The 27,721-nt window shown below is 44.4% G+C and overlaps 1 protein-coding gene across 1 annotated transcript in view; it reads left to right on the forward strand.

The window, feature by feature from the left end:
• Positions 1-1,515: 1,515 nt before the first annotated feature.
• LNPEP (leucyl and cystinyl aminopeptidase) overlaps positions 1,516-27,721 on the forward strand; it is a 101,999-nt gene continuing 75,793 nt past the window's right edge. The window contains exon 1 of the mRNA XM_008261965.4: positions 1,516-1,778. Within this exon, the coding sequence (XP_008260187.2) occupies positions 1,760-1,778 (19 nt within the window). The 5' untranslated portion in view covers positions 1,516-1,759. The remainder of the gene's footprint in view (positions 1,779-27,721) is intronic.

The following is a 27,721-nucleotide window of genomic DNA, read 5'->3' on the forward strand; positions in this document are numbered from 1 at the left end:
TTTCCACGTGGCAAGTGGACTGGAACTCGCAATAGCATTGCACGCATTTGTTTCAGCATTCGTCGCTGATTGCTCATCTGGACCTCACGAAGCCACCCTAAAACAGTGACACAGCCTTGCTGCTCTCGATCAGCTAGCCTTGTGGAGAGGGAGGTGGACGATAACCCGACACCACCACCTGAAGCCTTGTTTGAGTAAGCAGGGCTGTGGCGGACATCGCGCAGGGTGGACGCGCTCGTGGCGTGGTTAGAGAAAGGTTCTCTGCAGAGGTCAAATTGAAGCGAGACCCAAGCGCCACGAAGAATCGGGACAGTTCTTGCGCGAGGAGCGTGCACCGGGAACGGCGAGCCTGTGTTCCTCGCGTCCCAGAGCCGAGCAGGGGGTTTAGCTTTTATTCCACGTGCAATCGGTACGCACTGGAGGAATAAACTTCTCAAACCGGGGGTAGGAAGTGCACCATAATGAACGTTCTACAATGCAGTATCGTACTTGAAGGGGGCTTTGACACCGAATTTCTACGTCCCGTGGTGGTCAGCCACACAGGGCCACCTCGCCCCGTTTGCGCAGGCCGACTCCACCCTGGCCCCACGGCGGGCAGCTTCCGAGCGGCCGAGCGTGCGGCAGTTGACAGGCGCAGGGTCGTGCAGCCCGGGCCAAGACGCTGCAGGGGCTGAGGCTGAATGAGGGGCGGAAGCCGTCGCGGGGTGGCTCCGTCGCGCACCCTAGCCCTAGGACCGAACCCGCTGGCCCCGGCGCTCTTCCCCGCGCGCTCACGGGGCCAGCGGCCGTTCCGCCTCGGAGACTCGCGGGCGCTTCCTAATTTGGCGCTGCAAACAATAGTGGCTCCGGGCTACAGGCCACGGCGCGAGTGCTGGCGAGCGGGGCCGACGCAGGGAGCCGCTCGGGCCTAGCGCCGCGGGGCGCAGCACCCCGGGAACCGCTGGCGTCGACGGAGGGCTCGGCTCTAACGGGCCTGCTGCCCACGTCCTGCGGGGGGCCCCGCGGCCCGGTCCGACGGCCCGGCGCCGGGTTTTCCGCTGCGCCGACATCCCCGGGGCCGCGCCCTAAGGGACCGCGCCAGGGGATGCTCTGGGGCCCGGGGCCGCCCGGTCGCTGCGCGCGCTGGGAAGACCTAGGGTGCCCGCTCCGTCCCGCAGCCCGTGAACTCTGCGGTCCGGAGAGAGACCTTCGCCCGCAGGCTGCTGCTCTGCCCTCAGGCATCGACCCGTAAGGCACCTGCCCGGCGCGGTCTCCCCGCCATCCCATCATCACCCCGGCTTTACGTGCGGCGGGGAGCCCGATTTCACCGCCGCGGTTACTCTGGGTGTGTTTACTGCCTGCCTCTGGACTGTCCGCCCCTCAGGGGACCGACTGTGTTTTCCTGGCGCAGCACTGCGGTCCCCGCACCCAGGATCGCGCCGGACTGAGCCACCGAGCGCAGCCCCGCGCGTAGCGGAGCCGGCGACGTTACCTCCGGCCGCTGCGGAAGGGGCGGAGCGTCGCGCTGCCCCGCCCCCCGTCTGGGCGCGGAGCCCGCCCCCGGCGGAGCCGTCCTGGCAGCCTCCCGGGCTCCTGCTGCAGCCGTTGCGAAAACCCGGAACGGCGGATCCACGGCGCGGCGGAGCGGCGCCGCCCCTCGCGGCGCCTCCCCGACAGCCCTCGGAGGCCGCGCTGGGCATGCTCAGTCGGCAGGGCCCCTTCAGCCCTCGGAGTAGGAAGCTTGGGCGCTCGGGGTGTGAGGAGCCGCGGCGGGGGCAAAATGGAGCCCTTCGCCAATGGTGAGCGGGCGGCCCCGGGATGCCGCGTCTGGGCTCTCTGGGGAGGGCAGCGGCCGTGGTGAGACGCAGGGTCGGGCTGCTGTCGCCGCCGCCGCCGCCGCCAGTTCGGGCGAGGACTGAGGGGTGGCGAGAGGGCCGGGAAGGCGGCTGCAGGAGGCTCTGGGGATGGGCAGTGGCCCGCGCGCGGCCGGCGCTGGCCTGAAGGTCAGCGGGGCGGCCGGGACCCGCGCTCCGCGGCGTCGCCCCCCGGGGGACCGAGCCGCGAAGTTCGCACCGCTGCGCGCGGGGCGGGGGCGGTGAGGTACGACGCGGGAAAGTTGGCGGCCGGGCATTGCCCCCACTCCCCCGGGGAAGGCGGTGTGTGCCCCGACTCGCGTGCGGGATAAGGGGCACGCCGTGTTCGCGGCGGGACCCAACTTGTGTAGCCCGCTGGGAGCTGTCCCTGCCCCTTCGCCGGGGTGTCGGCGTGACTTTTCCTAATAGGGCGCGATGGGGGCGAGGGGCTTGGCAGGGTTCCTGAGGGGGGAGGAAGGGAAACTTGCGGACCGGCGCCCAGTCCGCGCGGTGGCCCGGGGCCGGCTGGCGCGCTGCGCGGGGCGCGCGCGAGGCTCCTCCCGGCGCTCCGGGTCCCCTGCAGCTCCTTCGAGGGAGAGCAGGGGTCCGCCACGGCGATATCACAGTGTGACAGGAGGCAGGACCCTGCATCCCGCTGCGGCTTGCTCCTGGCTGGGGGCGCCCGGTCCCGCCCCGGTGACAGCGAAGGCTTTTGTTTTGGGGCAGGTAGCGCCGGAGTCACCACCTCGGGGTGAGGTGTTTTTTACGGTTCTGCGGCGCTGGATGCCTCGGTTCCCTTGCAGGAACGCAAGTAGGAAGCGTGCCAGTGAGGGGATCCGCTGTCCAGTCTGCACGAGGCTTCCTGCGGGTGGAGGACCTCGTTAGCGGGAGCCAGGCTGGCCTTGAGTGGGTGGGTCTGTGGCAACCGAGACAGCCGCGGTCCACTGGATCCCAGGCCCTGGCCAGACTTTGCAGTGTGCTGTGCCTCACTCTTGCTATAACTGCTGGTTATGGTCTCCCTGTCCCTAATTCCTAAGGCTTTCTTCTGCTGGGTGTACTGTTTCATTAGGCTTAACGATGACAGCTTTAATTCTGCATTTTCTTCCTTTTCAGGTTCTATTTGTCATTCCTAAGGCTCCCTGAGCAGTCTGATAAAAAGTTACTCAGAGAATTAAGGAAGACTTGAGCCCAGAGAACAGAGAGGGGCCATCTAGTATATGTTAGTACACGTTATTAACTCCTTGCAAATGAATATGGCAAGACTTACTTTTTTGATACAGGATTCTTAAGTGTGAAATTTCACCTAAATTTTAAAAAAGAAGTCTCCAACAGGCTGAGCCACCCGTTTGGTCAAGATCAGCATTAGCTGATTTGCCGAACTCACCAGCAGAATCACAGTACCTTGTCAAGTCTTAGGATTGGAGGCTTTTCTCCTTTTGTACAATATGCTTTTCTAGAAGTGAATATTTGCAGATTTGTGTTGGAAAGGCAATGGGAAAAAAATCCCAGAGAAGAGAACATAAAAAGAAGCTCTGCTTCAGCTTTCATATAGGAAATTAGACTTATCCCTATCTGTCTTCCAGATTGTCAAGGTCCGTGCTAAAGGCAGTTTGGCAATGCATCATTTTAGTTAATGTCTAAATCACTGCTTGGAGCTCAGCAAGCTTCCTTTAACAGGGAAAATAGAAATTATGACATTTGAAGTTGACAAGAAATCAGATGCTGGCAACTTTAGTGGTGCTTTTCATGTTCAAGATGGACAGGATATTTCAAAATTTTTGAGGGATTGCTGTGCAATTTTCTAGTTCCTTCAAACATGACATGAAATAGTGGAAAGCATGTTTATCATTTTTTATTTAATCCTTTTGAGTACTGGAAATGTGCACATATAGTTCTCCCACAGGTCTGGGTATTCTGGTATAGAATATTCCATTATCCACAGAATTAACATTGCAAGATTTGTCAAGTGTGGTACTGGCTTTTATTATACATGCATCCTTTTTAAATAAAAGCTCTCCCACTTAAGGCTGTCTCATATATCCCTGTTCATATGTGGAGAGGTGTGGCAGCTTAACAAAATAGTTTTCAGTAATTCAGGACCACACTTAGAATCTGGTTGATGGCTTCACCCTGTGACCCATACGGTTATAAAGGAAGTGAACTTAGTTTCTGTCTTGTCATTCTGGCCTTCAGTAGTCATATATTTCAGTCAGGCTCTCTGTAGTTTCCTTGTTTTCTGTCAAAAGTTACTGCCCATTTGGTTGGCTGGCTGGCAATCATGGACCCATCCTGTGTTCAGCTGTCCAGGGAACAGGCTGCTGCGGCCCACTTAACATGCCTGCTACCGGATAGGGCTTACAAGGATGGACCTCAGTGCCAGGAATTCCCATTTGGCTCAGGAGGTATTTTTGGCTTTGCTTTTGGGAGGGACTGCTGACTGTTAATGCTCAAGATTGGACACATCTAGGCTGACTTTGTATCTTTTCTGGCTTTTTCTGGGGTAGAGAGATGTGCTGGACCAGTGCTTAAAATTGGTTTGACAATGATTAGTGTGTCCTCTTAGGCAGGTGGAATTGCAGTTATCAGGAAGTAGTAGTTTGTTTTATGTAAAAAAATTGATGCCAGTTATTTTGAATTGTTTTTTTGTAGAAGTACTAATTTAAAGCAAACAATTATTTGACATCTGTCTAGCTTTGTCCTCATTTGCATGTAGGGTTGGGGTATTTCAGAATAAGTTAATTTTGCACTTATAAATGCAAATGCCAGGTTTCACCCTCAGAATCTGATTGAGGAGGTCTGAGCAGGGGCCTGGAAGTCTGTGACCTCATTTTGAGGATAATGGGACATGTTCACTGGAAGAGAACTTTGGGGAAGTTTATTTAATAATAAGCAAATTAGGATTTGGAAACATGTTGATGGAGAAGGTCTTCTTTTTCTGCTGTTCAGTATATATTTTGTCTATACTTTTTAGTTTCTGATAAAATCTGAAATAAATCTAAAGGTTGGAAGAGCATTGGTATCTTGAGGTCTCAGAACTGAAAACGTAATTTGTGAACAGTTTGTTGTTTTTTCTTGTGGTAGACATGGCCCCTGTGAATCACTTTGTTGTTGCAGTCTGGTATACAAACAAACATGGGAGACTTTCTTATATTACAAAATGATTTTGTTTTTATTCTCAGGTGGTATCCAGTTGACAGTATTTTCCAGATTCCAGATTCCAGATTCAAGTCTTTGGCAACAAGTTAGATATTTGTGGGTTGTAAGGCAAATAAAATTGTGACTTCATCTTTTTATCTTATAACATTTTTTCTATAGGTGTATGTATGTTTCTAAAACAGCTTTTTTTCAGAGCATCATCTGTTAAAAATGTGAGCTTGCCACATTTTTCTTTCTGCTCTAAATGACCTCATTGAGAGAAAACTCTTAAAAATGAAAGCTCATAGTTTCTCTGATGGAATATAACTTAAATTCTGTTTTTTATCTTTCTAAAGTTCTATATTTCAGTTGGGGAAAATAAGACTACATAAGAAGTGGGTGTTATCTTTGTTAACAGTCTAAGAGTGAGGCGAGGCTGTAGCTAGAAATCAGCCAAGTTTTTAACTGGAAAGAAGTGGTAGAACAGTTCTTTGTGACTGATTATGAATTTCTAAAAAAGAGTGTCTTGAGACAAGATGAAAGCGAGCATATTTTAAAAACCAATGCAACCAGTGGTTATCGTTTCTCTTTGGCGATCCTTGAGAAGGGGTATGGAAGATACATAATCAGAGAGAGTGGCTGTAAGGAAGTTATCATATGGAAAATAATCAAAGGGGTGATTTCCTGCTCTGCGTTGTAGTCAGACATCATCTTTGAATGTTCATTTGCAAACTTTCCAGTGGATTTTCCGCTAGGCATAATAAGGAAAAAACAAACTTGTCATCTGAAAGTAAGACAAATGAATTGAAAGAATCTAGTTTTATTTCTATGCTAATATAAAAATGTAGAATAACAAAGCAAACAAAACTTCTGTCCAAGAAGATATTCTAATTATGAAAGAAGTATGCAGAATTGTCTTTAGAACCGGTTCTTATATCATCTGTCACCAACAGACTGACATTTCTGCTAGTTTTGTATAATGCATCTAGCAGGAGACAGCAGCATTTTGATCCTCTTTATGAAAGCATTAGGAAGTTCAAGATATGGAAAAATTTAGCCAAGGTCACTTCCAGAAGTTGGAATGGAGCTTGGTTGGACCTGTGGTTCTTGGCAGGTGAGGTGAGGCAGCTGGAGCTGTCATGTTCTCCATTGGTGTCTTTGGAACTGGAGGAATTTGGAGTTGAGCTAACGCTTCTAGGCCTTCCCTCATTATTGAAGCAATCAGAAAACACAGTTTTCTTTTTCTTTTCTTTTTAAAATCTGAATCCCTAGATATGCACCTATTCTGAATGTTCAAGGAAACCAGGGTTGGGATGGGCAGGGAGTTTCAGAGCCCCATGGTCATCTTGGCTTTTGAGTCCTCTGGCCTTTCTAGAGAAGTCTGTCTGCTCATCGCTCTGGGCAGAGGGAATTTCAAGGTTCCCTTCTAACCTGGTCTATCATTGCAGTCCATTTGTGATTGTCCTAGTGCCTGTAGGACTTCAAATCCCACAGAGATCGTAAGGGAAGATTGGAACTTAATAGGAGCATTAGTGATGAAGGTGAGAGAAATGTGGGGATTTGGGGGTAAAGGAGGGGGCTGAGAGACGGAGATTTCCAAAGCAGACGTGTCTTACACGTCTTTGGCCTACAGATGAGCCTAGACTTGGGAGCAGGACGCTTGTGTGAGTGGAAAGATCAAGTCAGAGTTGCAAGTGGGGAGGCTGCTGGGTCTGGTTGGACTAATGCACTTGCATTAAGATGTTAAGTTGAACATTAAGAGTTAAGGTGCACATTTGGATGCCCTGGCAGGAGAGAGAAAGCGTTTGCCAGGAATTCATCATACTGTATGTCTCATTCGTTATCAGAATATTCACAGTCACCTGTAAGTTAGGCCTGTTTATTTTCCTAAATGTTTTTGATTTTAAGGAAAAAAAATAACACAGAGGACTTCAGAACCATCCACCTTCTGGAACCACCTTGGTAGCTGTCATTTACTATTCTTTGTTGCCTGATTTGCTTTTCTCTTCTTTTGGTTTTATACTGAAACATTGAAACAATTTTTAAAACCATTCCAACCCTAGCCTCTGAACTAGGAGGTAACCAAGGTGTTTGCCATGCAAAGAGAACTTTCCAAAGGAGTTTCAAAAAGCAGTGGAGAATCAAGTTCAATTGCAGGAGCCCTTTGAAATCTTTTTCTAGTGTGTATGTTTAATGAGGGCCTTGTGGGCAGTCCATGTATTTCAAGACTGTAATCTTTGAATCAAAACTGGAATCAACTGTTTGGACTTTTCCAGATTGGTAGATTGTGTCTTCTCCAGTGTCCTTGGTCCTCAGAGAGTGGGGCTGGTGATCTGGTATGAAGGGAGTTAAAGAAGGCTTCCTGATGTTCCTGCGGGAAGCTTCTTCAGTTGGGAGGACAGGAGAGTGGCTGGGACCGGCTCCTCTCCTGCTGCAGCCAGTGGTGACCAGGACCCTGTGGTGGTGTTTCTCAGCTGCCACAAGTATCAGTGGGTGTCAGAGAGGACATTTCCGGTGGGGAAGGAAGCTTTGGACTAGGTATTTCTCACAGCTGAAACTTATTTACAAGACTTAAAGCAATTGTTCTAATATTCATCACCAAAATTGCATTTTATCATCTGAGATCCTTTTCAGAGGAAGGAGGCATAGATATTTGTGGGAGTGATTGAGGAACACTAGATGTTTAAAAGATCTCTCTTGGAGTCCATATTGGTGGCGTGGTTTGAAGATAGAAATAATGTAATGAAGGCCTGCAAGGGAGGCTGCTGTGGTCCTTGAGGCTTAGTTTGATGAACCACTGTGTCCTGAAGTGTCAAAGTCTTGGGAGGGAGTCTGGGCTGTGCTCTCTTGCACTTAGCAGCAGCTTCTCTTTTCTTTAAACCGGATGCTAAGTGCCTCAGGCCTGCTGACGTTGTCCTTTCAGTATTTAGATTGCAGGCTTAGATTAAGAAGACATCTCTTGGTTGTGTTTAGAGTTACTGGATGGTAGGACTGAAGGAATAAGATAGGTATTGCACAGTGTAACTTCCATCTGCAGCAGTACAGGTACTGAGAGTCTTGGTAACTTCCCAGTTGGAAGGAGCACGCAGGAAAATTGTATGTACAGAAGGAGGGTCTAGGCTGATTTGGGGAATATATTAGCATAATGTTTTGCATTATTCTGAAATAAGCACATGTTCACTAAGTTATGGCTATTTTTGTTCAAGTCCAGTTGTTCCTTGCTGTTGAATATACAAGGGGGGTTCAAAAAAGTTAATGGAAAGTGGAATTTGAAGATAATGGGGTAGGGCCATTTGACACAGTGATTAAGCAGCTGGCTAACACACCCAGGTGCCACCGTTCAACACCCAGCTCCAGCTCCTGATCCGTGACTCTAGCTTCTTGCTAATTCAGTCCCTGGGAGGGGCACCAGGTCAAGAGCCAGCCCTGCCACCCATGTGGGAGCCGTGAATTGAGTTCCCCGCTCCCAGTGCCAGCTCAGACCAACCCAACCCTGGCCATTGTGTACTTTCGGGGAGTGAACCAGCAAGGAATGGGAGCTGCCTGCATCTCAAATAAATAAAAATTTGAAAAAATGATAATGCAAACTTTCCATGAACTTTGTGAAGTACTCTAATGTAGTATATAGTTCTATTTTAATTAATTGAGAGTTTGGGAAATACCATTGAGATAAAGACTTGAAGAATTCATGCATAGAAGCTTTTTTCTTAGTATATGATTGAATGACAGTGATGATTGGTAGGGGAAAAATGTCACAGTTCCAGCCTTTTGAATAATCACTAATTTTTAAATAGGTTAATAATCAAACTGCCCATCAGTCAGTTGTGAATTGAGACAAGATTATTGTTATAGATACATATTTTTCAAGATTTATCTATTTATTTGGAAGGCAGAGTGAGAGAGAAAGAGACAGATATAAACAGCTCTTCTATGCACTGTTTTACTCCCCAAATGGTCACTACAGCTGGAGCTAGGCCAGACTGAAGCCAGCAACTTCATCTGGCTCTCCCACTTGGGTGGCAGGAACTCAAGTCCTTGAGCCTTTATTTGCTGCTTCCCATGCTGATTAGCGGGAAGCAGGATCATAAGTGGAGTAGCTGGATTTTGAACCAGTAGTCATATGGGATGCAAGCATCCCAAGCTGAGGCTTAACCTGCTATGCCTCAGTACCCACCCCTGCTATAGGTATTCTGTCCTGTACTTTTTGTTTTATCAGCCTGATGAGTCAGACAAGTATTTCATAGAATTATATCAGCAAAATAATTCTTATGCTCAAATCCATCTGAGGTCAGGTCTTGCAAATTTGTTCTTCTGCTCAAGTGTTTTCTAACTCAAGCTTTCTGTATACATTGAAAAGTTCTTATAAATTTCCTTTGAAGATCTCATTAAGTGACATGCATTCTCTGTTACATACTCACAGATATTTATTATGCCTTATGCTGGTTTTCATTTCAATAAGGAATTCTGATGAGTTAAGATGTTCTGTGGAAACTATGTCCAGTTGATGGAATTAACCTTTACATTTTACAAAACTATTTGCAGCTATACAGTTTTACCTGAGAGATTAATGAGCATAAATATTTAGTCATCATTGACAACTTCAGTTAATTTTTTAGGTAAGTATTTTAAAGTGGTGTCCTGAGGTTTGTTAAGGACTGTGGGTCCTATATCATAAGGACAGAATTAAAAAATATTTTATTAGGTAAAGATTTTTGAATTGAATGATGAATAGGTTTTTATTATAAATATAGGCAAGGTAAACCGTTTAGCCTAAGAAAAGCAAAAGAAAATTGAAAATTAGGGGTAGATGTTTGGCATGGTGGTTAAGACACCCCTTGGAATAGCTGCTTGCTATTTCGAAGTGGATGAATTTGAGTCCTGGCTCTGCTTCCAGTTCTGGCTTCCTGCTGATGCACATCCTTGGGGACAGCAAGTGATGGCTCAAGTACTTCAGTCCCTATATCCCTCGTGGAGACCTAGATTGCGTTCTAGCTCCTGGCTTGGGGCCTGGGCCAGCGCTGGCTATTGCAGGCATTTTCGGGCATGAACCAGTGGATGGAAGGTTGGTCTCTGCCTCTGTCTCTCTGCCTTTCAAATAAATAAAAATAAATAAATACAAATTTAAAGAAAACTAAGAATTGGAACTAAAATAATTCAGTGTGCCCCTCACAAGGATATTAACTATCTTTTAAGTGAATACCATGGCTTATTTAATAGGAATTGTAATAATTATATTAGAACCTTATATATTATTATAAATTTTTAATATTCTGTTTTAATTAGATATTCTAATAACAACCAGGGAAGTTAAACTCATAAATATGTATGCAGATTATATTATACCAAAATTTTTTACAGAGTTTTTTTTTTTTTTTTTTTTTTTTTTTTAGTTTAGTTTTCATTTGGAAGGTAGAGCTATGGAAAGGGAGAGAGAGATCTTTCATCTGCTGGTTCACTCCCCAAATCCCCACAACAGCCAGGGCTGGGCTAGGCCAAAGCCAGGAGCTTGGAATTCAGTTTGGGTTTCCTAATTAGGTGGCAGGGGCCAGAGTACTTGAGCCATCACCTGCTGTCTCCCGGGCTGTGTGAAGCTGGATCAGAAGTAGAGGCAGGACTCCAACCCAGGCCCTCAGATAGGAGATGCAGACATCACAAGCTGTGGTTCAACCTGCTGTGCCATAACAGTCAGCTCCCCAAATTTTTTTAAAAGCTGAATGCTTTGGACTTAATTCTGTTTTACTAAAACTAGAGCATACTGAGTTCAAATTGACATAAGTTTTTTATGTTCTCATTTTTTTTCCTTTTGAGTTCCTTTCTTTGTACATTATGTTGATAATTTCTTCATCTCTTGTTTTCATTACCTGGATAACTAGCCAAAATTACTTTTCCATGTCTCGTTCCTTCATTCTTTAGGGGGTGGGGCAAGTGTCAGGAACGGGGATGAAGGAAGAAGGGTGGAGGGAAAACCTTAGCACAGATTCTTCTGCCTCCTGTTGTAAGCTGCTTCAGTTAACAAAGATTTTATAATTTGTTTCATTTTTGACTTATGACTGTTTATCTTTTTTAAACTAGGTTTTAAAAAGATGCTCTCCTAAATGAATACTCTGAATGCATTAAAATACATGTTTGCTGTGTGCTTACCCCTCCCAAGCTTTGTTCCTAAGTGTGGAGCACAGATGACTGCAGTGTGGGCTCTGCCCTGCAGGAGCTGGCATGTGGCAGAGCTGATTTTTATGAGATATCTTTGACACGGAAACCCAAATCAGCATCCTCTGATGGGAAACTGTCAGACTTTGAGGATTACAGGTCCCAACCCATACCTCTTCCCGCAGAAGTATCTGGGCTTGTGCTTTTCTGTGTTCAATTTGGAGCTCTGACCCTGAATCTGTCTTCTTTGTAAGATGTTGCATAGTGTAGCACGTCGGTGAAGAGCAGCTCAGACTCCTGTCCTCAAACCTGCCTCTTGGAGATTCTTGTTTAAGGACGTTTACAGGAGTATTTTCATATCTTTACCTATGTAAGAAGCTAAAATATACAAAGAAACTCAAAACTTTTTCTGAGACTAGCCATGGTCTTATTTGATGGTTTGGACCACATTGTAGCCAGAGTGAGATTTTGAAAATTTGGGGGAAAAATGGAATTGATTGTATCTTAATTGTTTACTAAAGGCTTGAGACCAGCATAGGAGGACTCTGCGTTTTATATTTATTAACAAGGATTACGAATTTGCAACCCTTGCAGGGAAGTATTGCTGAAGAGTAGAGGAATTCTTCATTCCCACATCCAATTTAATTTTGGCCTCTGTGTGATTTTCTTGTTCCTTCAAGCAAATTAAATATGCACCACCTCATTATTCATACAAGTTGAGCTTGTTTCAGTCTTAGATCAGACATGAAATATAGTTTATTTGTTAGGTGGAGTTGAAATAGGCATTAAGACCAAGTGGGGTGGTGTGAATGAGGAGATAGGGTAAGAGCACTTCATTAACTGCTAACAAGGCCTGTGTTTTGCACCCACCAGGAATGCAGGCAGGCCTGCCGGGAAGATAATGTGTGTTTAAGTTCATGTCTGTTTGTGTTGTGTTTCCTCACAGGAAGCCTAGCACAAAGCTCATTTTACTAGTGAATTTGACTCTGACACCCTTATTTTTTTATTGGTTTTGCTGGATGACTAACTTGGCGGCAGCTGTAGCTCTGAGAATCTATTATGAATTTTGGCAGTTTTCCTCTCTACCTCTAGCCTGCCCCTGAGTCTCTGGATCTATTTCTGTTTTCTTATGTTTTTTTTTTTTTTTTTTTTTTTTTTTTTTTTTTTTTTCTCTTACAAGAATAATACCTTGAATTTCTGAAACACATAGGCTAGTGATTTTGGCCCAGTAGCAAGGCGGGGGGGGGGGGGGGGGGTAAGGAAAAATCCTTTTTTTTTTTTTTTTAATTTATTTATTTGAAGGGCAGAGTTAGAGAGAGGGAGAGAAGCAGAGAGAGAGAGAGAGAGAGAGAGAGAGAGAATCTTTCATCTACTGATTCACACTCCAGATGGCTGGCCCACCAGGGTTGGGCCAGGCCACAGCCAGGAGCCTAGAACTCCATCCTGGTCTCCTATATGGGTGGCAGGATCCCAGCCCTTGGGCCATCTGCTGCTGCTTTCCCAGGCACTTTATCAGGGAGTTAAATCAGAAGTGGAGCAGCTGAGACATGAACCAATGCACACGTGGGATACCTGTGTTGCAGGTGGTGGCTTAACCTACTGTGCCATGTCAGCCCCAGGAAAAATCCTTTAGCATATGCCGGTTTCATGGGTGGATTGCACAAAACCCTTTTGAGGCCATGGTTGTTTCTGGAGAACCTGGAAAGAGATTGTATTTTCCCACAGGAAGAAGTTATTGAAATGTGCATTTCTGCCCAAGGATGCTCACAGAAGCGTGATGTATTATGACAGCAAAGGTTCTGCTCTCTAAATGGTTAAAAGTGGAAATGAGGCATGGACATTGTGGCACAGCAGGTTGAGGTGTCACTTGGAGTCCCATCTCAGAGTGCCTGGGCTCCAGGCCAACTTGCTTCTGATTCAGCTCCTTGCTAATGCACCTGGGAGACATCAGACCCACGTGCTTGGGTCCCTGTCGCCCACTTGGGAGACTCAGATGGAATTCCTGGCTTCTGCTTCATCCTGACCCAGCCCTGGCTGTTGTAGCATTTGGGGAGTGAGCCCCTGGATGGAAGATGTATCTTTCTCTCTCTGACACACATACTCTGTTGCTCTCCTTTCAATCATATGAAAATAAATATTTTTTAAAAGCTGTTATTTTGAGTTTTATATAAAAACATATATGTTCTTTCATTCAAGAGCCATTAATTATATCCAATGGATAAAAACACAGTTCTCTTGTATTTGTTACTACAATTGACATCTAATACAATGTTCTACACATATAAGATGCTCAGTGTTATCCGAGACTAATATTATTTCAACTCCAAAGCAAGTAACAGTTTTGTTTATATATTTTTCATTTAAACATTGATCTATTTTTCTTTCTCCCATTTTTCTTCTTTCTTTTTTTCTCTCTGAAAGTTGAATTGCAATGCCCTTTACGTTTTTCTGTTAACTTCACTAGCAAGTAGAGTAATTTTAAATCACTTTTGGGAATATTTCTACAGTGTTGATTCAGCTTCCCTTTCCACTGAAGTGCATGCATTGAGTGCTTGCTGTATTTTCAACCCTGAGCTTTGTGCAGAGAAGACAGAGCTAAGGAATACATGGTTGGAGAGGAAGGAAGATGTAGTGGAGGCAAGGGGTGCTGTACTCTGAAGCTTTTCAAAAATTAAAATTAGGGGCTGGCACTGTGGTGTAGTTGGTGGCCGCTGCCTGTGACACCAGCATCCCATATAGGTGCTGGTTCGAGTCCTGGCTGCTCCACTTCCAATCTAGCTGCCTGCTAATGTGCCTGGGAAAGCAGTGGAAGATGGCCCAAGTGTTTTGGCCCCTGCACCCACGTGGGAGACTTGGAAGAGCTCTTGGCTCCTGGCTTTGGCCTGGCCCACCCCTGGAAGTTCTAGCCATTTGGGTAGTGAACCAGTGGATGGAAGATTGCTCTCTTTCTCTCTCTCTCACTCTTTCTCCCTAACTCTTCCTTTCAGATAAATCTTTAAAAAAATCAAAATTAAATAGCCATCCAACATTCTTCTCCTTCCTTCCTTTCATCTACTGTTCTTACTTCGTAGCAAGAGAGCTACTGTGCATCTGAGTGGTGCAGTTCAGTTTGGTGCTCTGGCTGACCCCTGTGGGGACACTTGGCCCTTCATTGTAGAGCCACTAAACAGTTCCCAAGCCAGTTATGTTCAGCTTATAATATGGAATTTCCTGTCATTGCACAGAGCTAGTGAGAAGGCATGCACTGGCCATGCACAAGCTTTCAAGTGGCCATGAGGAAGAACAAGGGAGGTGAACCATGTCCTGGCTTTCAGCTGGGCAAAGCCTGGGCATAACAGAAGAACTAGCATGATGAGCTGGTTGCCGTGGGAGCATGACTTTCAGACCTGACACTAACCAGGAAGGAAAAAAAAATGTGGGTGTTTCTGTCCTGATGTTAAAGGATAGAAACTAAATGATTTTGTGAGAAGAACAAAACTGAAACATAGCATAATTTGCGGTGTGTGGTGCTGTGAAGACGTCCATTCACGACTTCCTTCCCCCTGAGACAATTGCTCCATGGCTCTATTCCTGCCTCATCTCTTAGTGTATGTATGGATGATTGTGTGGGAACAGAGAATAGGCAGTGCAGCAGTCTGCTCTGCCTGCTGCGACCAAATGACACCCACCAGGCGGCTTAGCAGACATTTGTTTTCTCACAGTTCTGGAGGCCAGCAGTCAAAGATCAAGGTGCCAGCACAGTTGGTGTCTGGTGAGGGCTCTCTTCCTCCTTGCAGGTGGCTGCTTTCTGTGAACCCCCAGTCTTTCCTCTGTGCAGATGTGGCAAGACCAAGGCCTGGTGTTTCTTCTAAGGACACCAGTGCTGTTGGGTTATGACCTCATTTGCCCTAATTACCTCCTTAAAGGCCCTGTGTCCAAAGATGGTCTCACTGGGGGTTAGGGCTTCGACATACAAATTCGGAAACGATTTAACTCAGTCCATATTAGAAGCCTTCCCCATGGACAGTTTGTTTCTGGAAACCTTAGGGTAAAGAAGAGTGTTTTTCCACAAGAAAAAGTTTTTGGAGTTTACCTCTGTCTATTTTCTAAATTCGAAAGAAGTTAGTGAAAGGCATTATTTTACATTGTTGCAAATCTCTTTTATACCAGCTTAATAGAAGATAACTAGATTTTCAGATTTGCTTCTGCATTTACTGTTTTAACATCACATGTCATGTAGCCCATGGAAAACTCTGCACTCATGAGGGAATGGGAATGAAAATGGCAGGTAACCTCTATGAGAGGACATTAGGGATTCCCAAGGATCCCCAGCCTGCATGTTGAGAACTGTTGCTCTAAACCAGAGTTGGTCTGACCCTGCCAAGGCAACCACAGGCAGGACTAGAAATTCAGGAAATCTGTAGCAGGCTAGTTTTTAAGTTGATCATTTTGTATGGCTCACGAATGTTACAAATATCCAAGTGGCCCTTGCTAGAAAAAAGATTCCCTATCCTTGAAACATTAACAGGAACTGGAGAGCAGTTCTTTAGGAGCCCAGAGCAGGAGGAAAGTGGAGCTGTTGGAATTGGGCAGCAGGTTTCTCAAGATAGATCTGGGTCACAGGGTGGGGAAAAGCTCTGGCCAGGCTTCTCTCAAGAGCCGCATTATCAGATGCCTTGGTTATCTGAGGGGTCTGCAGGCCTCTGGTTAGCCCTGGACGGTTCTGAAGGAGGGAAGACACAGGTTTTCTTGTATGAATATGGAATTTACCTTTAACGTGGGTTTTTATCCCCATTTCTGTTTATACTCAGAGTTTTCAGCAAGCTGCCCCTTTACCAGCACTCGCAGTTCCTCAGCTGACACTCAATAGAGATACTTCCACGGCTGCTCCTTCATTTTCCTCTAGGTGTTCCCCACGCACCACGTGTAACATGAGGAGCTTCGCCCTCATACTGCTGATTGGCATTTTGTTCCTTTGAAATGCTGCTGTGGTATGAACACAGGGAGGCTAGTCTCCTCACTGAATGGTTGGAGATCTTTTATCTTGTCCTTTTCTTAGAGCAAATCTAATAGAGGAGTTTGACTAACTCCTAAGACTTGCTTAAATAGCCAGCATAACCCTTTCACCCCCTAGCTGCCACCACTTATCTGTCTCACACACAGACATAGAAGGCCCTTTGAGGTTCAGTTAATCTTATAAATAAAAAGGAGGTGGAGAAGGGAGTTCATTCCCTGCCTGTCATCTTCTGCATGGAGCATGATATGTGGCCACATATGTGGCCATATGTAGAAGTGTGTGGTTCTTTCATGTCCAGAATACCCATGTGCCTGTTGTTGTTCTGAAAGTTTTCTCTTGCCTGATTATATTTTGGTATTTTGTTTTTCTTCTAAAATATGAGTTTCCAAGAAGCAAGCCAGATCTTATGTATTAGTTTGTATAATCTAATAAGTGTTTTATACTCCAGATGTGTTGACAGAGGATAATATTAAAAAAAATGCTTGTATGGTGTGGTGTGAAAATTATTTCTGTAGATCCTGAACCTGTAGCAATTTTTATTTAAGATTTTAAACATTTATTTTCATTTTATTTGAAAGGCAGAGACAGAAAGACTGAGAGAATGAGACAGAGAGAGATTTTCCATCTGCTGGTTCACTCCCCAGATGCCCATAACAGCCATTGCTGGGCCAGGCCAAAGCCAGGAACTCAATCATTGGTGCTTCCTAGCATGTGAATTAGTAAGAAGATGGAATTGGGTGTGGAACCGATACTCAAACCCAGGCACTGTGAACTGGAATGTAGACGTCCCAAGTGACATCTTAACCACAGCATCAAATATCAGCTCCCTCCATGAGGTTTTTGAAGACCCTGCATATACACATTTTCAAAATTTTACCTTTTAATTCTTTTTTCCATGAACTTTTTGAAGTACCCTCATGTAAGTTTAATTGACTAAACAGGAGTTCTGTCCAAGTAGGTGATACACTGACCCATCTTGACCTTTTCATTCAAATTAGGTTGACATACTTAATACAGAGAATTAGCCCTTCACTCTGCTGGTGTTTATAGTAAATTGTCAGAAATACTTTTACTCAGAAGACCTTGTGTAGTTCTTAGGAAAGTAGTTATGGAACAAAGATCTAAAGTCTGGCATGTGAATGTGCAGTAATTATTAAAATTAATAGTTCTCTTAAATTGGCCTTTGTGTAATTAAAATCAGAGTACTGAACTGTTTTGGAAAAACCCCCAGCTAAAGGCTAAAGTGCAATGAGTTTGAACAAAGAGAACAAATCCAAAATGGCACGGAATGGGGCCTATTGGGGAGACTTACCGACAGGAGTGTGATCTCAGAGGACCCGGAGATGATGGGTCTCTGCTCCATAAGTCAGTAGCTAGGGGTTTATGTTAAGCTAGATAAAGATGACCTGCAGCTAGCCTAAGAGTACCTGGACATTCTCAAGAAACATGAACATTCCAGGCCTTAGATCAGGAACATTTCGGGATCTGGCCTGGCCAGGCAAGCCTGAGAGTTTGTTTTCATCCTATCACAGGTGTGGGATGACGGTCAGGTTTCCCCAAAGGGACAGAGGATGATTACATTCAAAATGGCTGTAGTCATGCCAGGCTGTAGTCATGCCAGGCTGAATCTCTCCATGGACTGTTGCATGTTCCTGATTCTTGGTGTTGTATGGTTTTTAAAAGTCAAAACAAAAAACTCTTTACAACCCATGCCTCCCTCCATCCCCATTCCTTGGCAACTCCTGATCCTATTTCTGTCATACATAAAGATTGCATTTTCTAGAGTTTTTATATAGAGTTATATAGATTCTAATAGAAATCTGCAGTTCTTTTTTGGCCTGGCTTTTTGCTTTCTTTTCTTTTTTTAAATATTTATGTATTCATTTGAAAGGCAGAGTTACAGAGAAGCAGGGGCAGAGAGAGGGAGGTCTTCCATCCGTTGGTTCACTCCCCAGATGGCTGCAGTGGCCAGAGCTGCCCGGATCCTGAGCCAGGAGCTTCCTCCAGGTCTCCCACATTGGTGCAGGGGCCCAAGGACTTGGGCCATTTTCTACTGCTTTCCCAGGCCATAGCAGAGAGCTGGATCAAAGTGGGGTAGCTGGGACTCGAACCAGCGCCCATATGGGATGCCGGCACTGCAGGTGGCTGCTTTACCTTCTAGGCCACAGCACCTTTCACTCAGCCTGAGTCCCTTTTTAAAAATTGCTGAATAGTATTCCACCAGTGAGACTCACTGATTTACTCAGCACTTGAGGGACATTTGTTTCTGGTTTTGGGTTATGAGTTAAGCAGCTGTGAACACTCTAGTTCAGGTCTTTGTATGGACATCTGTTTTTAGTTCTCTTTGAGTAATAGGAATTGATTGGTTGGGTCATCTGTTAGCTGTGTTTTACCCTGTTAAGAATTGCTGGGGAAGCTTTTAGCACAGGGTTAAGCTGCCACATGGGACACCTGTATACTATATTGGGAAGACTTGTTCTGGAGTCCCAGCTCCTCCATTTCTGATCCAACCTCCTGCCAGTGCACATCCTGAGAGGCAGCAGATGAGGCCTCAAGCACTTGAGTCTCCATGTTGAGTTCCTGGCTCCTGACTTACTATTGACTCAGCCTTGGCTTTTGCAGGCATTTGGGAGTGAACCAGCAGATTAAGATCTCTCTGGCTGTTAGTCTCTCCTGCCCTCTGTCTGCTTTTCAAATAAAATAAAAATAAGTAAAGTTAAAAGTATTTTTTACAGATTGCCAAGCTATCTTCCAAATTGGTTGTGCCATTTCCCATTTCCATCTGTAGTATTTGAGAAGTGCTTATTAATTTGGTATGGTTGATCTTTTTAATTCCAATTCAGTGGGTGTGTGGTGGTTTCTCAGTGTGGTTTAATTCGTAGTTCCCTGATATGACTACAAATGCTAATCATGTTTTCATGAGGTTTTTTTTTTTGGCCTTTAGTTCCTCTTCTGTGAAATGCCAGTTTATATCTCTTGCCTATTCCTTTAAGTTGTATTATTTGTTGTCTTAAAGGCGTGAATTCTGTATTCTGGACACGTGTATTCTTGTGTATTCTGGACACATGTTTACATAAGTATTTGAATATATTCACATACACAAATGACCATTTGCAAACACGCTCATATAAGAGCTGTGTTACACAAATAATAGTTTTTTCTATAAAAACACAAGGTGTTGCTTCCTAATTTTCTAGTTCCCTGGTTTCCTATTCAGAAATCCATGGAATTTTGCATTGTTAGTAACTTATAAGTGATATGTCAGGGGTTTTTCCTAGTTGGTTTTGGGTTTTTCATTTTGGTTTGTAGCATTTTGATGATTTATAACTTGGTTTTATTTTGTTTGGGTTTAATCATTTTTAGGTTCACCAAACTCTTTGAATCTGTAAATGTATGTCTTTCACCATATTTATGAAGTTTTGGGCCATGGTTTCTTGAGATGATTTGTCTGCCCCAACATTTTTCTGTCCTTTTGAGACTCCCAAAAGCATATATTTAGTCCTTGTGATATTGTCCTACAAGTCCCTGAGGCATTGTTCATTTTCCCTGTCACCACTGTGTTCTTCAAATTGTTAATGTTTGAGTTCTTGACTTTTTTTTGTCATCACCATTCTGCTCTTGAGACCATTCATTGATTTTTTTTTTTTCAGTTTAAAATGTTTACCTTTTTTATATGCTGAGAATTTCTACTTTCACATTTATTTGGTTATGTTCTTTACTTCATGGAGCAGGATTATAACAATAGCTCTATAGTATTTGACAGTTCCATCAGCTGTCAATTGTCTTCTCCACAAAGTTGTTTGCATTTTCTTGGTCCAATGACATGTCAAGTAATTTTGGGTTGTATCCTGGACATTATGCATATTGTGATATGCAGACTCTTGATCCTATTTTAGTCCTCTTAAGAATGTTGGATTTTTAATTTTAGCAATCAGTCAACCTGAGCTCTGGATCAGACTTTGAATTCTGATCCTGGGATAGTTCCTATCTCAATTCTGTTTTTCTGGTCTTTGTAAGGTAGGAAGAATAATGGCCCCCAAAGGTGCTCATGTCCTTAGTCCCTGGAGCCTGGAAATATTTTAGGGTACTTGGTAAGGGAGAGTTGGGTTGCTGATCAGCTGTCTTTAAAATAGACATTATCCTGGTGAGTCCAATATAGTCCTTAGAAGAGCTGGACATTCAATACACATTTTAACTCAACCACTGTTCATGCTTTGAAGGAGGAAGTAGGACACAAGCTAAAGAGTGCAAGCAGTGTTTAGGGTTCTTCTCCCCAGCCTCTAGAAGAAGCAGAGTACTGGTGGTGCCTTGATTTTGGTCTACTGAGACCCATTTTGGACTTCCAAACTCCAGAACCATAATAAATCTGTGTTGTTTTAAGCCACCAAGTTTGTAGTAATCTGTTACAGCAGTAGAAATTGATGAGTGTGTTTGCTCTACTGGTTTTAGTTTCTCCTGCACATAGGTAGTTCAGTTGTTATTTTTTAACTCTTGTGATTCATAGACAAATCTAGGGGTCCTCTTCCCTGATTTGCTGATGTGGCAGCACTCCCCCACACCATGTAGCCTTTCAGAAACTACTTGGCCTGGTTTTTTTCTGGATAGAAATGTCGGCCTCAATATAGTTTTACATGGGCATTGCCACCACCCAGCTGCAGCTGAAGCCTGCTCTTGGGGCAAAATGGAGAAAGAAAAGAGAACAAAATTAAAATGCTCACCCCACTGTGGGTAATCCACTGTGAAGTGAAGTGAAAACATGAACACCTGTGAAGTAATCGGAATGCAGAACGCCTGGACTGTGAGTTTCCCCAGCCTTTCAGCAGTTGTCTTCCACCTCCCTCAACAGCAGTGTCAGTGGCTTGCCTTTATGGAGTTTTTCTACAGGTTTCTTCTGGTCTTCAGAATAGCTTTATCTGTTTCCTGAATTAATGGAATTAACTGGCAATGCCTCAGTTGACTCTGAATTAGCTCCTAATTATACAGGAAAACTGCAGGGAGCTGGCCATCTCTGAATGTTGGGTGTGCTGTGGGTACCACTGCCACATATCACAGACTTCTGTAGTTGAGAAGCCTGTCGAGGGTCTTACTGGACTAAAATCCAGGGTTGCTGTAGGCTCTGGGTAGCATTTATTCCCTTCACTTTACTTTTCCAGCTTCTCGGGGCTACCTGCATTCTTAGGCTGCTGGCCCCTTCATTCATCTTCAGAACTAGCAAAGACAAGTCCTTTTCACAGTGTTTCACTCTGATCTCCTTTTCTACCTCCCTCTTTTACTTTTAAGGGCTCTTGTGATTTTATTGGCCCTGCTTGGATGATTGCTCCATCTCAAGGTCTTTAAGCATATCCTAAGGAGGAAGGTATATGGAGCCATGGAGTGAGTCAGTCTTACAGAGGGAGTGGGAAGTAATGGTTATTGTGGTGAGCTGGGCAAGTGGACAGGTGGCTACTGTAAGTCCATGTAATGTTGTTGCACCAAAGACTGTATTCAAGAATGTTTTATACAGGCTTGCTTTTATTTTTCTGAAATTGTCACCAACTTTCAGTTAATGTAACTACCTTCATATTTTGTTGTGGTGTTCTATGGATGAAATTGAAGAAAAGATGGGAGTAGGATTAGTTTGACCAAATGTGAGTGAACCTAAATAGGCCTGTAATTACATTTATCTAATTTAACAATTTGCTGAAATTTTCTTTAACTTTGGATAAAGTTTATAGCCATTAATATTAGAGTTTTTTCAAACAATGTTTGAAGATTTATGTGATATTTTAGTGGATTTATTATTTTAGCAGTCCATCACCTTAATCACTCAGCCACCTGATCTGGATTTATTATTTTAAAATGGTTTTAGTTTTTGATTTTTAAAATCTGATTTAGTTAAAGCTATAGTTCTGCAGTTGATGCTCCATTTCTGACCAAAGTTGAGTACTGGAGGATTTTCTAAACTTAGGAAGTTCTAAAATTTTTGCTCATGAGAATTTCTTGTGTATTTCTTGTCCTATGCATGGCTTTATGTCAAGGATAGAAATAACTTGTAATGTATATTTTTAAACCAACTTCTAAAATTTATCTCAGATTTCATAATTGTCTTTATCAACTATTTTTAAGTAGGAAAAATGTTTACTGTTTGATAATGTGAGTCATAATCAAAATTGACCTTTAGTTGAACTTGCAAATCCCCTGAAAAAATAGCTGGAGTAAACAGCTGCAGTGAATTTGGGTTCAATGAATAAATCTAAACTAAAACTTTAGAAACCACCAACCAATCTGCAGTATGATTTGCTGTAAAGTTGTTCATTGAAATGCAGTTTATTTATCTAGAAGGCAGAGAGACACAGAGAGATCTTACTTCTATTGGTTCACTTTCCAAATGCCAGCAGTAACTGGGGTAGGCTGAGCTGGTCCCTTACATGGTTGACAGGGACTCAAGTATTTGAGCTGTCACCTGTTTCTTCTCAGGGTGCGCATTAGCAAGTGATGGCTACAGGTGATGGAGGCTTCCCTGATGGGCATCTTAACCATTGTAACAAATGTCTGACCCTGAGATGCAGTTTAGGCAAATTGGCCACATTTTGGGGTATGGGTGCAGGGTACCGTCACCTCCTAAGTGTCCTTTTCAGCCAGGAAAGTCTGTGTCCCAACAAGTAACAGTTCAATCGTTGATCCTTCCCAGTGTTCAGACTAGCGTTTGTAAGAGACAGGAAAATAGTAAAAGGTATTTAAAATATTTGCATTAAAAATCTTAAAATTGTGAGTGAAAATTTCATCACTTGGGCAGAAAGCTCACACTGGAGTCTCTCATCTTTTTTTTTTTTTTTTAAGATTTTATTTATTTATTTACTTGAAAGTCAGACTTACACAGGGAGAAAAAAAGAGGGAGGTCTTCCATCCACTGGTTCACTCCCCAACTGGCTGCAACGGCCAGAGCTGCACCAATCAGGAGCTAGGAGCCTCCTCTGGGTTTTCCCACGTGGGTGCAGGGGCCAAGCAAGGGCTTGGACCGTCTTGTACTGCTCTCCCAGGCCACAGCAGAGAGCTGGACAGGAAGTGGAGCAGCTAGGTCTCGAACCAGCGCCCACATGGGATGCCGGCACCACAGGCAGCTTAACCTGCCAAGCCACAGCGCTGGCCCCTAGTGTCTCTCATCTTAAGTACATATTTCACTGTATTCCCCGACTACTATAGAGGAGAAAAGAAACAGCAGATAAGGTAGTTCTCAAAAAATCAACTTAGTGCATTATGAGAAATTTCTCTGACAATATAGTTTCTTCCACTGTCACATGTTTTGTCTGTCCAATCCTGAACCATCAGCTTGTCGCTGTCTGCAGTGTTTTTTGTTCTGGTTTAATCTTTAATTTTCTTTTTAAATGAAAAAGAATATTCATAATAGAATAATAAGTTGTAGCATCATGTAGACTTGCTTCAGTTAATAAATGCATGGACAGTTTCAGGATATCTAATTATCTGAAAGACACTCACTTAAAAAAATTGTCTGCAGTGTAACAACAAATGACTTCTGTGAAGTTGCTTAACCGTTTCCTGTAAGTCTGAGAAAGTGGTTGTTTTCAAAATCACCAGGCTGAATTTGTGTAGAACTAAACTTAGCTGAACAGTTCTGTGTGCTAAATTCACCTCTCATTTCACTTCCCTCTTCCTGTACAGACCTTAACATTTTTAAATTAAAAAAAAAAAAAACACTCCTTTGTTCCTGGTGTGTTTTTTTTTTTTTTTTTAATTTAACAAGCTGAACATCTTCAGACAAAAGTTCATTGCTTTATCTGTTAGGTGTAAAAGAATTAGAGATTCTCCAAAAAAGCTTCCAGTTTTCTAAAATGGCAACAACAGAATAATGTTTTAGCACAAGTGGGCATTGTTGTATTTGGACCATTTCACAGTCTTGGTGAGAAAGGAGTACAGTGCAGGCTAACTGCCCATACTAGCGTAGACTTACGAGGAATCCAGCTGAGTGCCTGCTGAATGCCTGGCCCAGATCCTCTGGGGTGACGCACTGTGGAGGTTGTTGTGCCTGTTTCCTCCAGTTAGACCCACTTGTATCGCACTGCTTTTCCTCTGTCCTTGCCCTACCGCAATCCGCAGGAGGACTTCTTTAATTCAAAATATGTGGGGTTTCTTCTCACAAGCAAGCAAGCAGGGGATGCTACCTGGGCTTCCTCTGATTTTGATTCTGACTCTATCTGGAGACAGTATCAGACCTCACGGGTGGGAGGGCTCAGTTCCTGAGACTGCCTCGCTCTTTAGATGCTGATCGGAAGCCCCAGGCTTGTCTTCCTGTGCTTTGACCAACTGTTTAGAAATCAGGGTTCCTACCCACCCCCCTCAGTTTTGGTCCATTTGTGCTAGCAGCTCACAAAACTCAGGGAAGCAATTGGCTGGTTCTTTAAAAACTGTGTCACAGAGGATGTAGGTGAGCATGCATGGTGAAGTAGTGGGGAGGGGGCATCAGAGCTCCTAGGAGCCCCACTCTCCTGGAGCCTTCGTGTGCTCTGATCTCAGGAAGCTCACCAAACGCTGTCCTTGTGGGTTTTATGGAGGCTTCATTATGTATGAGATGTCTTGAGAAAGTTCATGGAGCTCTTTCCCCGATCTTGGAGCCTGTGGAGATGCAGTGGGAACACAGCTTCTAAAAGGCAGACATGCCTGGCAGGCTGCATGAAAGGCCATTTTTGCAGGCTATAAGTGAGGTCTCCAGAACCAAAGGGAGCAGCACACAGTGCTTCTTACAATTAAGGTGTTTTTGGTTGAGATGAAACTGAATTCTTGGCTGGCGCCTCGGTTCACTTGGCTAATCCTCCGCCTGCGGCGCCAGCACCCCGGGTTCTAGTTCCAGTTGGGGCACCAGATTCTGTCCCAGTTGCTCCTCTTCCAGTCCAGCTCTCTACTGTGGCCCGGGAAGGCAGTGGAGGATGGCCCAAGTGCTTGGGCCCTGCACCCACATGGGAGACCAGCAGGAAGCACCTGGCTCCTGGCTTCGGATTGGCACAGTGGGCTGGCCGTAGCAGCCATTTGGGGTGGTGAACCAACGGAAGGAACACCTTTCTCTCTGTCCCTCTGTCTCTCTGTCTCTCTCTCACTGTCTAACTCTGCCTGTCAAAAAAAAAAAAAAAAGAAACAATTCTATTTGGGCAAGAGATGTGCTTATGTGTACAAAGCAAAGAACAGCACATTGTCTGCTGGCGGCAAACCTAACAGAACCAGAGTAATCTGGGGAAAGGTAACTCATGCTCAGACAGTGGCATGGGTCTTGCCAAATTCCAAAACAAGCTTCTTGCAAAGGCCACTGGACTCAGAATCCATGGGATGCTGGACCCCTCCAGGAGGTAAATCATTGAGAAACAAATAAAAAAAAAGAGTTTGTTCTCTTGTTTTAAAAAAAAAATTCATGGAAAATGGATTTTATGGAATAACGATGTGTGGATTTCAGAATTTTTTTTTTGCACCAAAATAAAGTCATTCTATTGTCTACAAACTTTTTGAAGCACCCTTGTAGCTGCAATTGTTCACATCATTGGCCAGTGGTGACTAATTTGACCATCATCCCCTCTCCGCTCCTTGGAGGTTGGGTGGTGAGGCTGAAAGTCCCAGTCCTCTAATCCTGCCTTGGTCTTTGTGGTGACCAGTCTTCAACCTGAAGCTAGCCAGGACTATCTACAATCAGTCAGAAAGACACTCACATTGGAGATGCCAAGGTTTTTGAAGTTGGATGCCAGGAAGTAAGGGAGAAGACCGAAAGTATTCCACAGTATCACACTGTCCTAAACCTCCATGGAAAGTTTTTGCTCTGACCTAGAGGTGGCTCTGTGTTTAGAAAACATTTCCCTGAAACTAGGGGTCTGGTTTGACACCCCTGGGCTCTTACATCCCAACAGCATCACGTGGCATTGACACAATTACGTTTGGAGGGGAAGAATGTGGGTTTGAAACTTGCCAAATTCTTTAACCTCATCTCATCTCACTTCTTTATCTGTAAAATGTTGTAAGGTTAAATCAGATGGCATGTAGAATGCTAACAATACAGAAAGCTATTAATTAAGTAGCACTTATTACGCACTGGGCTGTGCTCTAAATGCTTTAATTCTGATACAATTCTAATTATATTCCACTGATTCTAATAACTCAGTGAAAATAGGTCGTTATTATCCCCATTTTACAAATGAGCAAACTGAACTTGAAAAAAGATATAATAGTTCAAGGTTATGTTGTGGGAAGCAACACATTGAGGATAGTGGCATCACAGGTGGTGAATGAATTCTCCAGGGGGCCAGTGTTGTGACATAGTAGGTAAAGCTGCCACCTGCGATGCAGGTGTCCCCTATGAGCACCAGCTTGACTCCTGGCTGCTCCACTTCCATCAAGCTCTCTGTTAATGTGCCTGGGAAGGCAGCTAAAGATGACGCAAGCGCTTGAGTCCCTGCACCCACATGAGAGACTTGGAAGAAGCTCCTGGCTTCTTCCAGCCCTAGCCGTTGTGGCCATTTGGAGAGTGAACTCAAGAATGGAAGATCTCTGTCTCTCTCTGACTCTCCCTCTCCCTAACAACTCTGGCTTTCAAATAAATCTTTAAACAACAAAAAATGTACCACGGCAGTCAGACTGAACAGAGTTAGATTTGTTGAACACGCTGCAAGGGAACAGCAGGTAGGGCAGCCAGGGGATGTCTGCTACAAGGACTGCACTCCAAAGAGGCATACTTACAACTGCCATTTCTTCTTAGTTACGGTGTTTCCTGTGACCCAACATGAGCTGGGGAGCCTGCACCACCCTTAGCTTTGTGACTTCTAGTGTCCTGAGGCAACCCTCCACAGTTACATGAAGTGGCAGAGCATTCTAGTTCCAGGGAGTTCTTAACATTCTCACCTATTGCCCAGCCCAGCTGGCCGGTTGTGAAACCTCAGTGAATGCTGCTTTTCATCATCATTATTGGCAGTGAGTTTAGGTGGTGGTGGTGATAATGAACTTGGTTTACTTTCTAGTGTCTGACCTGGTCCTGTGCTAGGATCCAGGCAGAGCTTCCTCATATCCATTGATGAGGGATTAAGAAACTACAAAGTGATGTACATCAGGCTTAGGGTTTAGGAGAAAAAGTCTATAGCTGCCCACAGGAGGTTTTGTATAAAGAATGCAAAATGTTCTGAATACCAAGTGTTCTGTTTTCTCCTTATGTTTCTCTGTTGAAATCTAAAGTAACCATGAAGGCCCTGCATGTGTTCCCATTTAAAATACCACAGAATCATAGACACAATATGTACAGTATAATTTCACTTTTGTTTTAAGGGATAAATTATAAGAATAGTTCACCAAGAGCTGAGTGTTGTGACACAGTGGGTTGGGCCGCTGATTGGGCTGCCACCATCATATATTGAAGTGCCAGTTCAAGTCCTAGCTGCTCTGTTTCTGATCCAGCTTCCTGCAAATGCACCTAGGAAAGGCAGCACATGATGGCCCAAGACGTTGGGCCCCTGCCTTCTATGTGGCTGACCTGGATGGAGTTCCTGGCTCCTGGCTTCAGCCTGGACAAACCTTGCATGTTGGTGAGCATTTGGAGAGTGTACTGGCAGATCAAAGATCCTTCTCTCACTCACTCACTCATTTCACC

This window comes from Oryctolagus cuniculus, chromosome 14 (assembly GCF_964237555.1).
Source record: "Oryctolagus cuniculus chromosome 14, mOryCun1.1, whole genome shotgun sequence".
NCBI classification, from domain to species: domain Eukaryota; kingdom Metazoa; phylum Chordata; class Mammalia; order Lagomorpha; family Leporidae; genus Oryctolagus; species Oryctolagus cuniculus.